This window comes from Zalophus californianus, chromosome 6, assembly GCF_009762305.2.
Source record: "Zalophus californianus isolate mZalCal1 chromosome 6, mZalCal1.pri.v2, whole genome shotgun sequence".
Classification (NCBI taxonomy): domain Eukaryota; kingdom Metazoa; phylum Chordata; class Mammalia; order Carnivora; family Otariidae; genus Zalophus; species Zalophus californianus.
The window spans coordinates 84342301-84354755 of NC_045600.1; the positions used below are offsets into that span (position 1 = coordinate 84342301).

The 12455-nt window shown below is 51.7% G+C and overlaps 1 protein-coding gene across 6 annotated transcripts in view; it reads left to right on the top strand.

The window, feature by feature from the left end:
- The window catches only part of CAPN3 (calpain 3), a 46991-nt gene extending 35179 nt beyond the window's left edge, over positions 1–11812 (top strand). For 2 of the 6 annotated variants that reach the window (XM_027572315.2, XM_027572319.2), the window contains 14 exons: positions 207–376; positions 709–720; positions 1418–1626; positions 2418–2454; positions 4705–4722; positions 7774–7887; positions 8857–8934; positions 9270–9327; positions 9420–9484; positions 9970–10038; positions 10129–10207; positions 10371–10487; positions 10766–10824; positions 11200–11812. In XM_027572315.2, the coding sequence (XP_027428116.1) occupies positions 207–376; positions 709–720; positions 1418–1626; positions 2418–2454; positions 4705–4722; positions 7774–7887; positions 8857–8934; positions 9270–9327; positions 9420–9484; positions 9970–10038; positions 10129–10207; positions 10371–10487; positions 10766–10824; positions 11200–11226 (1112 nt within the window). In that variant the 3' untranslated portion in view covers positions 11227–11812. Of the gene's footprint in view, positions 1–206; positions 377–708; positions 721–745; positions 1180–1417; positions 1627–2417; positions 2455–4704; positions 4723–7773; positions 7888–8856; positions 8935–9269; positions 9328–9419; positions 9485–9969; positions 10039–10128; positions 10208–10370; positions 10488–10765; positions 10825–11199 lie in introns of those variants that run through there. The other 4 variants (XM_027572318.2, XM_027572317.2, XM_027572316.2 and 1 more) reach the window with 3 other exon arrangements.
- The last annotated feature ends 643 nt before the right edge of the window (positions 11813–12455 follow it).

The window sequence follows — 12455 nt, forward strand, 5'->3', positions numbered from 1 at the left end:
AGCCAAGCAGTGGGGCTCCATCTGTAGAAAGGTCCAGGCTACCTACTGCTCCCCCCACGTCATTTGACAAATGCCGGAATCACTCCTTCTGTATTTATTGAGCACCTAGAGGCAGGAGATAAGCAGGTCCCCTCTGTCTTATTCCTCTCCCTGCCCGTTCTCTGAGAGGCAGATCCGAACGTACATTTCCTTCCTGGGGGGCACAGACACTTTCTGGACCAACCCCCAGTACCGTCTGAAGCTCCTGGAGGAGGACGATGACCCCGACGACTCCGAGGTGATCTGCAGCTTCCTGGTGGCCCTGATGCAGAAGAACCGGCGGAAGGACCGGAAGCTGGGGGCCAACCTGTTCACCATTGGCTTTGCCATCTACGAGGTGTGCAGCTCCTGACCAGCTTCGGCCCTAGACACACATTACATTCCTCAGAGGGGAGGGTTTCGGGGGCTTCCCCACTACTCAGTGACCCCCAGAACTCCTGGTATCGGGCCCACTTGTGTCAGAAGCTCTTAGATATTTGTCACAGGAGGAAAAAAACCTGGGATGGGGGAAGTGGAGTGGGGCTGGGGCTGGCTCGATAGGTGGTGGGAAATCAGGCTTCTGCACTCACTGCATGGTTGCTGGCATTCCCTTCCTGCGTGATTTTCATCCCGATTCAGATGTGAAATCCACAGAATCTGAGCATCTTCTTTTTTCTGTTTCTCCTCAAGGTTCCCAAAGAGGTATAGAAGTGGCAGTGACCAGCAATTGTGTGCAGCATTGCCCGGGGGTCCTGTGTCCGTCAGTGGCACATCGGGAAGCTTCCTGGTGGGGTTTGAGGGCAGGACTATGACAGGGGAGGGTCTTGCCTGTGTCACGAACTCCAGAGAGGTGCCTCAGGGTGGCCTCCCGACTGTCACTGTCACGATGTGCCCTTTCTTTCTTCCCACCAGAGACAGTCACACACATGCTCTCACACATTCATATTCATGTCTCACACACATGCGCACACACTTGCTCATACTCATACACATTTGCACTCACAATTACACACACACAGTCACACAGACACATTCTGAGGGTGACTGCCCTCTTTGGGATGGAGGAATCGCCTCCCTCAGACCCCAGCCAAGGCCCCTCCTGCCTCCTTGGGGTCCTTCCCCAGCCTGGAGGTGATTTGGAGCTGACCAGCAGCAGTTCCGGTAAGTGGGGGAATGATAGACTTGACCTTCACTTCTGAATCACAACAGAAAAGGAGGAGGAAATGGGGTAGGGAGCTCCGGGGATATTGAGCTATTTGAGGCCTTGGGAGTTGGAGGTAGGTAGGTCATGACTGTGAACTGGGTGACCAGGGAGTCGGGAAGAGACCCCCGGGGGGCTGTGAGCAGGACAGGGTGTCCTTCGCAAGGAGCTCAGTTCCTTGGCTCTTCTCTCCATCAGATGCATGGGAACAAACAGCACCTGCAGAAGGACTTCTTCCTGTACAATGCTTCCAAGGCCAGGAGCAAAACCTACATCAATATGCGAGAGGTGTCCGAGCGCTTCCGCCTGCCTCCCAGCGAGTACGTCATTGTACCCTCCACCTATGAGCCCCACCAGGAGGGAGAATTCATCCTCCGGGTCTTCTCCGAAAAGAGGAACCTCTCTGAGTGAGTCAGCCCCCCGTTCCCCACCTGTCCCTAAAAGCCCATGCAGCCCATTCCAGAGACTGGAGGCATGAGGTAGCTGGACCAGTCCCCTCTAGGAGTCCTGGATAGGCTGACCAGGCTGTCCGTCGTCCCTCTTCCCCTGCTCCTGAGCCACTAGCCTCACCTCCTCCATTCAGTCAGTCTGTCATCCCACAGATATTTCTTGAGCACCTGCTGTGTTCCAAGCACTCTTCTTATAGGCACTGAGGCTAGGCAGTGAATTAAACAAAGAAATCCCTGCCCTCGTGGAGTTTAACATTCTAACAGGAGACAAGGCATGGGGAAAAACACACACATATATGTTACAGGAAGATAAGTGATAAGAAGAAAGAAAGAGAGTAGGGAACAGGAATAGGAGGCCTTGGGGGTGATGGAATTTTTAGGTAAGGTGGCCAGGGAAGTCAGCACGGCCATATCCTGCATTTTTGGTCATTGAAGATGAGCTCATAAGCCCGACTCCTCTGAACTCTGCCCTTGAAAGAAACACAAGGTCCATGGGTAGGTGGCTGGGCCTGACTTTGGGGAGCTCTGGGCAAAGCCAGCAAGAACCCATGTGTGTGCCCTTGGCTGCTGGGGCTGGTGCCAACATGGGGCTGGTTCCTGCGGTGGGAGAATTAGGTCCTGGGGTTCCTTTGAGGTCAGTCCCGATCTGGCTCTGAGAAGCTGCATGACCTGAGCAAATCCTCTCTGTGCTTCCTGCTTGCTCCTGGTGACACTGAGACCCCCCCCCCCCACGTTTGTGTTTCTCACAGGGAAGTTGAAAATACAATCTCCGTGGATCGGCCAGTGGTGAGTGGTTTGGTTCTGATGTGTGAAAAGGTCCCGAGGGTCACCTTCCCTAATCCAGGCAGGGGAGAGAAGGGTGGTGGAGGGGAGAGAGGGTACTGGCAGAGGAAGATGGGAGTCTGGGGGCGTGCAGAGCAATTCTTCCACATTCTTGCAATTTTTCTTTGCCATGACTAGAGTAACAGGCCTCATGGCGCTGGGGCCACATAGCCTAGGGGCTAGGACATGCAGAAGAGAGTCCTAGAGGGGAGAAGTGGTTTGAACCGCTAGAGGGAGGGGTCAAAGCCATAGGAAGGGACACCAAGGGCAGCAACTAGCTTGGATTATGAGGGCCAATCTCAGATACATAATATACACACTAGCTCTGGAGTCAGTGTCAAAACCTGGGTCCTCCACCTACCAGCTGGGTGATTTGGACAAGTTACATAACCCCTCAGTTTTCCTCCTCTGTAAAATAGAATAGGAGGTGCCTTGCAAGGCTTTGTGACGTTGGAATTGGTGAGATCATGTATGTGAAGTGTCTGGCACAGCATGGGCTCCCACACGGTGGTTATTAGTCATGGGCTTTATATCTTACAAGGTACTTCTCCCGTGCATTACCTCACTTGATCCTTGCAAAGTTTCTGAGATGCAATAAGGTTATTATTATCCCTGGCATTAAAGTAAGGAAGGAGAGGCCCAGTGGGGTTAAATGGCTCCCTTGGGTTCCCAGAGCTCATAAGTGACAGGGCTGGAACTGACATCTAGATTCCTGGAGCCCAGGTTCAGGCTCTTTCCTTGGTCACATGCCAAGACCTGTTCCCAGGGATGTGAATCCCAGAGTTACAAGCACAGAGTTGGCGTATGTGGTGTCTCCTTGTATTAAGGAGTCTTGTGCCTGCCTTAGGCCTTGGGGCCCTGGTTTGTAAACCAGTCCCTTGTGCTGTGTGACTTTGGCCAATAAGAGTACAGCAAATGCCCCACCGAACTGTCTTCTGGGTAGTCACACTCACGGTTCTAATCCCGACCCTGTCCAAGTGCCTTCTGAATTATCACGGGACATTGGTTTTAGTATTAAGTGCATTTGGTTCTGTTCTTATCTTTTATTTTATATATTTTTAAAGATTTTATTTATTTATTTGAGAGAAGGAGAGAGCACACGCAAGGGGTGGGGCAGAGGCAGAGGCAGAGGGACAAGCAGACTCCCTGCTGAGTGTGGAACCCAATGCAGAGTTTGACCCCAAGATCACGACCTGAGCCAAAGTCAGACGCTTAACCCACTGAGCCACCCAGGCGCCTCTATTCTTATCTTTTAAACATTAGTCATCAGGGTAGTATATTTATCAGGAATTTCAAACTCAGGAGAGTATGGGAACTGGCATGCCACCTGAACAGGGCAGGCAGGTGTGGGGGTTTGGATGTCCCTGGACACAGGCATATGGCCTGCAGTTCTCAACAGACTCTTAAGCTTCAGTGTTGGAGGGACAACTGGAGTGGTGGTGACTGTGGCATCTGGAGGGCGCCGACAGCAGCTACTCTCAGCTCCCCATTTTTGCCACAGTGGGTCGCAGGCGCATGCAGCCTGCCAGACCTTCTAGTTTTATTTATTTTTTAAAGCCCAAAACCTAGATTTCCATATTAAGTCTCTCCCTGTTAAATATTTGCAAAAACAACAGAAAAAAAACAAAAAAGAAAACAAAACCCAAAACTGTGTAAATCAAACAAAATTCATTTTTAGGCCAATTTGGGTGAGCCACTTCTTTTGGTGTTTTAGTAACTAACTTCCATTAAAAATACAAAACATTGGCGCCTCGGTGGCTCAGTCATTAAGCGTCTGCCTTCGGCATAGGTCATGATCCCAGGGTCCTGGGATCGAGCCCCGCATCGGCTCCCTGCTCCGTGGGAAGCCTGCTTCTCCCTCTCCCACTCCCCCTGCTTGTGTTCCTTCTCTCACTGTCTCTCTGTCAAATAAATTAATTAAAAAAAAAAAATACAAAACATTAGCCAGAAGATCCCTTTCCTCGGTGGTGTCCAGAATAGGAGTGGATTATAAACCAGAGCCGCCACCAGGGCAGCCGCCGGTCTCTGGGCCCAGAAAATTCTCACCTCCCTTCACCCTCCAGGCCTCTTTTGGTTCTATGTAGGCCAGATTCCTGGACCCCGGAACCTCACCCCAAGCTGAGGACCAAGTCACAGGGAAGCCAAAAGCCACTGGGTTTTCTGGAAACTTGACTTTCACTCATTCTGCATTTATTGTTTCCTTTCCTTATGCAGAAAAAGAAAAAAACCAAGGTGGGTGTAACAGGGTGAGTGGGTAGACAGCAGAGGGTGTTTGTGCATGTGTGTATGTGACTGCATGTGTACCAGACTTGCCTCCTCCCTCACTGCCCGCCCCCCCGCCACCCTCCTGGGCCCGAGGTGCAGCTCTGGGTGTGGACCAATGTTACACGGGCCAAGGGAAGGCTGCGTGCCAGGCACTCTTCCAGGTGCTTTGCATGGATATGCTCAATCCTCACAACGACCCTGTGAAACTGGTACTGTTAGTATCCCCACTTTCAGAGGACAAGGTACAGAAAGATGAACTGACTTGTCCAAGGCTGCAGAGCCAGTAAGTGTTAGAGCCCGCACTGGGAGCCGGGCAGTCTGGCCCCAGAGTCTGCTCTGCACCCCCATGCCCACCTCTCCAATGAGGGAGGGAGGGGATGGCCAACCAGTGAAAACGGCCTCTTGCAAAAACCAGAAGGAGCACCCCTTTTCTCTCAGAAGTGGGTTTGGCTCTGCTAAGCAAGGCTTGATTCTTGGAGGGAATGGCAGCTGGTTGTTTCTCAGGGTACAGTGAGATAGGTGTGTGAGGGTTTCCAAGGAGGTGGTCTCAAGATACCAGCCACCTGCTCTGTAGACAGGACTGCTCCTTCTCCCTCCTTTCTTTTCCCTGCCTGCTCCCCACTCATCCTTTTTTCTTGGCCTGCTGGGGTTGGGGCAAAAGAGGATGCCCAGAGAGGCTAAGTCATTGCTGGGGCTCTTATTCCAGGAGACGCTCTTGTTCCAAATCCCCTTCTAGACAAGTGATCTCTCGTTCCAAACGCAGGCTCCGCTAAGCCATGGGACCCAACAGACTCGGCATGCTGCGTCCAGCTAGCAGTGGGGAAGAGGGAAGAGATCTCACAGCCCCAGAGGAGCTCAGCAACCTGACTGGTTTAATGGGGAATGAGAGCTACCTGGGCAGCTTCCCCTCTTGGGGTCTTGGTAGGTTGTGGTGATCTATGGATTCACCAGGGCCTCTAAGATCTCCTCCTATGTGTCCTGGTTATAACCACTCGGCTGTAAGGACACTATTGCTAAAGGCGACCATGTGTGCTTAGAGCATCTCAGGGGCCTCCGAGCTAAGCTTTCATCTGGGACCAGGGGCACTGTTCCCTTTGTGTAGTTTTAGAATTCAAGATTACAGTTGTTGAGCAATTCAAACTCCCTCCTACATCCTTGTTCCGTTTACCCCATAACCTTCCCATGGTCTCCGGGGCCTACCATGATGGCTAACCCATTCCAAATTTTGGGTTGACCAGAGTGCCATCCGGAAATGACATTTGAGAATCCTCAAGCCCATGAGGTAGTTGCCATAGGCCATCAGACAAAGTTTGGTGCTAGTGTTTATGGTGGTTCCTGGAAAGATCCAACATAGAGGTCCTCTGAGTATTGAAGCTGGTGCAGACCAGAGCTGACATTGATCAAGCACCTACCACATATCAGGCACTGTGCTAGGGGTAAAACATACACTGCTTTCTGTTACAACAGCATCTATGACGTAGGTGCCATTATCATTCCCTTTCTGTAGATAGTTTACAAATATTCAGAGAAGTGAAGAAACTTGCCCAAGGACACACAACTAAGGAGTGGGGAAACTGGAAGCCATATCTATCTGCTCTAAACCCATGTTTCTTGCCCTTACCAATCTGGTTCAGGCTCCTTACACTCCAAGACCTGTGTTATCCAGACCCACACTTAGGCCCAGAGACGTGTGCCTTAGCAGGGGTGACCCATGGACACACCACGTCCATAGGCACACATTTCCCCTGCAACTGTGATCCACACCTGCTCTAGGATCCCCACAAGAATCACTTGCTTGAGCAAGACCCTTTGCTTGAAAGGCAGGGCAAGCCAGGGCCTTTGGGGCCTGCTGGGAACCAAAGTTCTGGAAGCTTGTTTCCACAGGTCTGCCCATTGGTGCTGTTCTAGATGAATAGCATGGAAAAGCAGAGATTCAGAAACTAGTCAGGTTGCTTTTCTGCACTGAGAGACTCTGATTGCCCCATTGCTTTCTGCACGGCAGCCACAAACCCTGACGCGTTAGCTTTCTTCTGACTTTCCCTGTGCGGCATATGGCTCCAGCTGGGATCCACGTAGCATGGCAACTGCTCTCTACTCTTTTTGTGTCCTCTTCACTTGCATGAGCATGTCTTGAGTCTGAAATATTTTGCAGTACAATTTTATACTTGGTATCTCATGCGCACCCCCACCCAAGAGTCCTATGGGAAAGGTCAAGCAGGTTTTGTCATCCACATTAATGGATGAGTAACCAGAGGCCAGAGAGGATATTGCTTGTATGTGAGGGCAGCGCTGGACTTCCAGCTCTGTGTTCTGACCTCTCCCCCACTGACTGTGCCACTAATCCGAGACCTTTTTTCAGTCTGTCCTCTGCAGAGTCGTAGAGGTTCCTTGTTGGTGCCTCCCAGCTACCATGGGTGACATGGGTGTGCTGAGGGAAAAAAGCTCTATCCTCTTCATCGGGCAGAGAAGCTTGTTTTCAATGACTTCATATACACTGGGCTTCTGGGGAAATTTAATTTGAACAGTATTTCCATTTAAAAAGAAAAAGCCTCCAAAATACTTGAAAAATATAAATCACACTGCTTTTAACACTCTTAGCATTTTCACGTGTACTGACGACCTTAACCCTCAGAGCTCCACCATCAGGAGATAAGGAACTGAGATAGTTTCTATAGTTTACAGATATTCAGAGAAGTGAAGAAACTTGCCCAAGCACACACAACTAATAAGTGGGGAAACTGGAAGCCATATCTATCTGCTCTAAGCCCATGTTTTTACTTGAAACATGCTTGAAAGGCAGGGCAATGGAGGCCCATCAAGACTTAGCATCTTTCCCCAAGTCACAGACAGCTTGCTAGTGGCAGGGATGGAGCTCGGACTGAGGTTCAAGAGCTCCCAACTCTGCTCTTCTCTTCATTGGACAAAGCTGCTCCAGGAGGGAGGCTGCATCCACGTGCCCGCTCAGCCTGTAATCCCTGCTTCCTTCCTGCCCCTTCCCCACTTCCCTCTTCTCTCCAGCCCATCATCTTCGTTTCGGACAGAGCAAACAGCAACAAGGACCTGGGTGTGGACCAGGAATCAGAGGAGGGCAAAGACAAAACAAGCCCTGATAAGCAAGAGAAATCCCCACAGGTTTTTGAGCATGTGGCATGAATGGGGTGGCCAGCGTACCCTGGAGTCCTCTGGATTGGAGGGGCTCTAGGGTGGGGTGTCCCTATAACATCTGGAGGTTTGGATGTATCCCACTGACCTTTTCTCTCATCAAGTTCTCCTAAAATTTGGGGTGCTGCTTGGGTGAATGTCTTGGGGGTTGGCAGCCACACCACGCCAGTGCTGGGCCTGGGAAGGACAGGCTGAGCCTGCCCGTTGGAGCCCCCAGCCCGGACAGCGAAGGAAACGGGAGGCAAAGCCTGAGACACAACCAGCTTGAGAGAGCCCAAGACAGAGCAGCCCCTGTTTCCTGGTATCTTCGAGCTCTTGACAGTGAGAGGAATAGAGGATAGTAGCAGAAAAGGGGGTGGACCTCAGAAATGGAGGCCCGCAGAGCCCAGGGAAGGGTGTTCTATTCAAGTGGAGAGAGGGGGGCATAGAAACTTAGTGGGGCTGAGGCTAAGGGACCAGAGCCCACAGACAAAGCCAGGGCCACGTCCTCTATGCTGCAGGGTCCATGCAGTGGAGTGGGGGGTCGTCCGAGGACTTAGCCTTGAAGACACAGGTGGACACAGGTGGCTGGAGGTGTCAGAATGCTCTGGCCCCCTCTGTCCTTCTCATCTGGTTGAGAAGGTCAAGTTGAAAACAGTGGGGAAGGCTCTAGCTGGTGGGTGGGGAGAGAGGGCCAAGGGGGCTGTCCACATGTCTGCATGGCTGATGTAAGCTCTCTGGCTAGGATGTCTGGCATGAAGGGTCACTGGGGCCTAGAGGAGTCTCACTCCAGCTCACTAGGCTCAACTAAGAAAGAAAAGCTTTTGTCCTGTACCCAGCTCCTGCTGCCACCTAGGGCTGTTTCGACACTCTGGCTCCTTCGGCCCTGAAAGAATTTCCTCCTGCGTCTGCCCATCTCCCTGATGACCTGTGAACCAGTCTTCCTTTGTGCTTCCACAGCCACGGCCTGGCAACACTGACCAAGAGAGTGAGGAGCAGTTGCAATTCCGGAACATTTTTAGGCAGATAGCAGGCGATGTGAGTACCGCCAACCCTGACTCCTCTCCTGCTCAAATGACCGGTTATTTCACTATTGTTCAGTAGGGGTCATTAGGCTTTTGGTGGAAGCAGGGGCTATGTATGTGTAGTACAGAAAAAACCCACCAGTCAGGTCCTAGACCATCATCCGCTTGGGTGGCTCAGAGGCCTTTATGCCCTGAGCTGCCCACTGCAGTCTGGACGTGGAGGGCGCCGTGTCTTCCTTGGAAAAGCCCCGGCTTCCCAGGACAGCACGGCAGTGACCGAGACTTGACAAGCACGGACAGCTGGGACTTGTTTTGCAGACTGTTCTTCTCTACTTCCTTCCTCCTCAGGACATGGAGGTCTGTGCAGATGAGCTCAAGAATATCCTTAACACGGTTGTGAACAAACGTGAGTGGTTCACAGTGTATGTGGAGGACGGGCAGGCAGGAGCGGGTGTCCAGGTACCTGAAAGAAGCTCCTCACTCTTCCCTACCCCCCAGATAAGGACCTGAAGACACAAGGGTTCACGCTGGAGTCCTGCCGTAGCATGATCGCCCTCATGGATGTATCCTTCCTGCTGCCCTTCCCCACCACACTTCTCTGTCATCAGCCCCTGTGCAGCCCACGGGGGCCAAGGCAACAAGGGGTGCCCAGTCAGAAAGAGAGGCCCAAATTTGTGCCTAAGGGAGGACTTGAGGTCCTGAGCTACTGGTCTGAAGGGGGCTGTTGGAGGAGGCACAGCTGGGCAGGACATTGGGCTATAACCAGCCCCTAACCTCTGCCCTCACCTCAGGCCTAGGATTCTGCCCAGGGCCTGGTCTAAGCCAACATGGTCCTGAGGAGACAGGTTCCCTGGGTTTTAGAGCAGACACGAACTCTGACTGCGGAGGCGTGGAAGGGAGGGTTAAATACCAGGACAGGGCAGTGGGTGGCTACCCGGGGCAGAGCCTTCCTGTGAGGTGACCTTCCCTGTAGTCGCTAGAACCCTCTCCTCCCGGTCCAGGGGGATCTCGCTATGCGTGTCCTGTAGCCCTGACCTCCTTCCTCCAGACAGATGGCTCTGGCAGGCTGAACTTGCAAGAGTTCCATCACCTCTGGAAGAAGATTAAAGCCTGGCAGGTGAGAAGAGAAGGAAGCATGCGAGTGAAGGAGGGGGGCTAATTCAGGGGTTTACCGTGTAACCTCTGTCTGCAAATTTTCTGTTGCCAGAGAATTTTCAAACACTATGACACAGACCAGTCTGGTACCATCAACAGCTATGAGATGCGAAATGCAGTCAATGACGCAGGTGCTGGGGAAGACGGTGGGGGGCGGGGACATGGACAGGGCTAGCGGAGTCGGTGGGTTGGGGGGACAGAGGAGGGACACGGGGTGGCTGAGAGGCAGGGAACAGGACATAATGCAGGCAAGGACTCAGCCTACTTCCTCCTTCCCCACGCCACCCTCCACAGGTTTTCACCTCAACAGCCAGCTCTACGACATCATTACCATGCGCTATGCAGACAAACACATGAACATCGACTTCGACAGCTTCATCTGCTGCTTCGTCAGGCTGGAGGGCATGTTCCGTAAGTGTGGGGGCCCGCCCTTCCGCGCCCTGGGGCCGGATGGCCGCACCGGTAGGAATCTCGGCCTGACCATCTTCCAGTCTACTCTCTCCAAGCTGAACAAAGGCAAAGGCCCACTTTAAGCTCAGAATGGGCTGGTAAAGGGAGGGTGATTGTGCCTACCCTGCCTGGCACATTTTTGTGCTGAAGGACAGCACGTAGCAGACGGTCCTCTGAAGAGAAGTTACAGTAGTGGAGGGGAAGTGAGCCTGCAACTGCCTGTGTGTTCTTCCCCACAGGAGCTTTTAATGCATTTGACAAGGATGGAGACGGTATCATCAAACTCAACGTTCTCGAGGTAAAGCCTAACAGAAGCAGTATATTCACCCTGTACCTTAAAATTCCAGGTGGAGGGTGACTGGAGGCACTGTGTGCTCCTCGCTTCCAAATGCTGGGGGAGGGATGGCCTAGGAAAGGAATAGAAAGGCAACTTCATAGGGAATGCATATTGGGGGAAGACTCCAAAGGGTACTCAGATCCTAAAAGGCTTTTCTGCTGGAAAACATACCTTCCTAGTAGAGATCGGAGAAGCAGGCCCTAAACCACTGCTTCTTAGAAAATCTTCCCAGGGTCTGGCATGCTGGGGCTGTCATTCTCCCCCCACCTTATCAGACCCTTAGGGTTGGGCTCTCTTTTCTTGGTTGCATTCTGATCTTGGGACTTCCTCTTTCAGTGGCTGCAGCTCACCATGTATGCCTGAACCAAGCTGGCCTCATCCAAGGCCATAGAGATCACTCAGGATTTCCATTTCATCCAATATAGCTAGAGCCACTTACCTCAAAGGACACTGTAGCTGCGCCCCGCCCGGCCCCCCAGCAAGCCTCCAGGCACCTCATCGTGTTCCTCCTCTGCTTCACTCCCCACTCGGCCTCAGGGCATCTGTCCATCTGTCACACCCACACTGACCCTTCAGTTAAGGAATGAGAGAGAATAATTTTGTCCTTTCGCCACATGGAGCCACGTGTCTGTCTGCCTCAGCAAGTTGTAGTCCAGCTGAGCGGTTTGCTCAGGATCTGAGCGGCCTCAGCTCTGAAGTAAATGCTCTCCTTAGCTTGCCCTAGGCTGTTCACAGAAGCGTTTGCCAATGGCACTCAGCACTTCCTGTGTTAGTGTCCTCCATCGCCTTCGTGTCACCCATGGGACGGTAACCAAACTAGCACTTGGTTCTCATTGTTTCAGGATGGGCCTGCTCTGGGATAAACTAGCTCAGTGGAAGAGGGCTGGATACTGACTCATAAGTTTGGCTGCATTCTGAAAAAGAGTTGATCTAAATAAAGGCATGTGTATGGCTGGTTCAGTTGTGTTTTGTCTTCTCACATTTAGAATATCAGCCAGAGCAGGGCTGAGTAGCCTCCAATGTTACACTCAACTGTCATGCAGAGAGCCCGAGTTTCAGAAGACAACAAGAGACACATATGCACACACAACCAAAACCTGGATCCCATGGTAACCGTGCCTATTGGTATTTCTTGAACACAGGAGTCACTCCGATACTTTCCAAGATCGATAAGAAAGGGAAGAGCTGTTGGTGTATAGAATATCAAGAATAAATGAGCAGCCCTGTCACTGGAGGGGCCAGTTACCTGAGTGTAATGGAACAGAGATGTAGTTGTGGTTTTTGTTTTTGAGGAGTGTCAGGTATACAACACTGTGATTTGACATCTGTAGACACTATACTCACCCAAAAGTCTGCTTGCTATCCAACACCCTACCATCGACCCCCTTTTGTGCCTACTACCCACCCCCCTCCCAAACCTCTTCCCCTCTGGTAACCACTGATCTGTCTTCTGTATCTTTGTTTTTTTAGATTCCATGTACAAGCAAAACCATACAGTATTTGTTTTTCTCCTTCTGAGTTATTTCACTGCTTAATACCCTCAAGGTCCACCTATGTTCTTGCCAATAGCAAGATTTCATTCTTTTTTTATG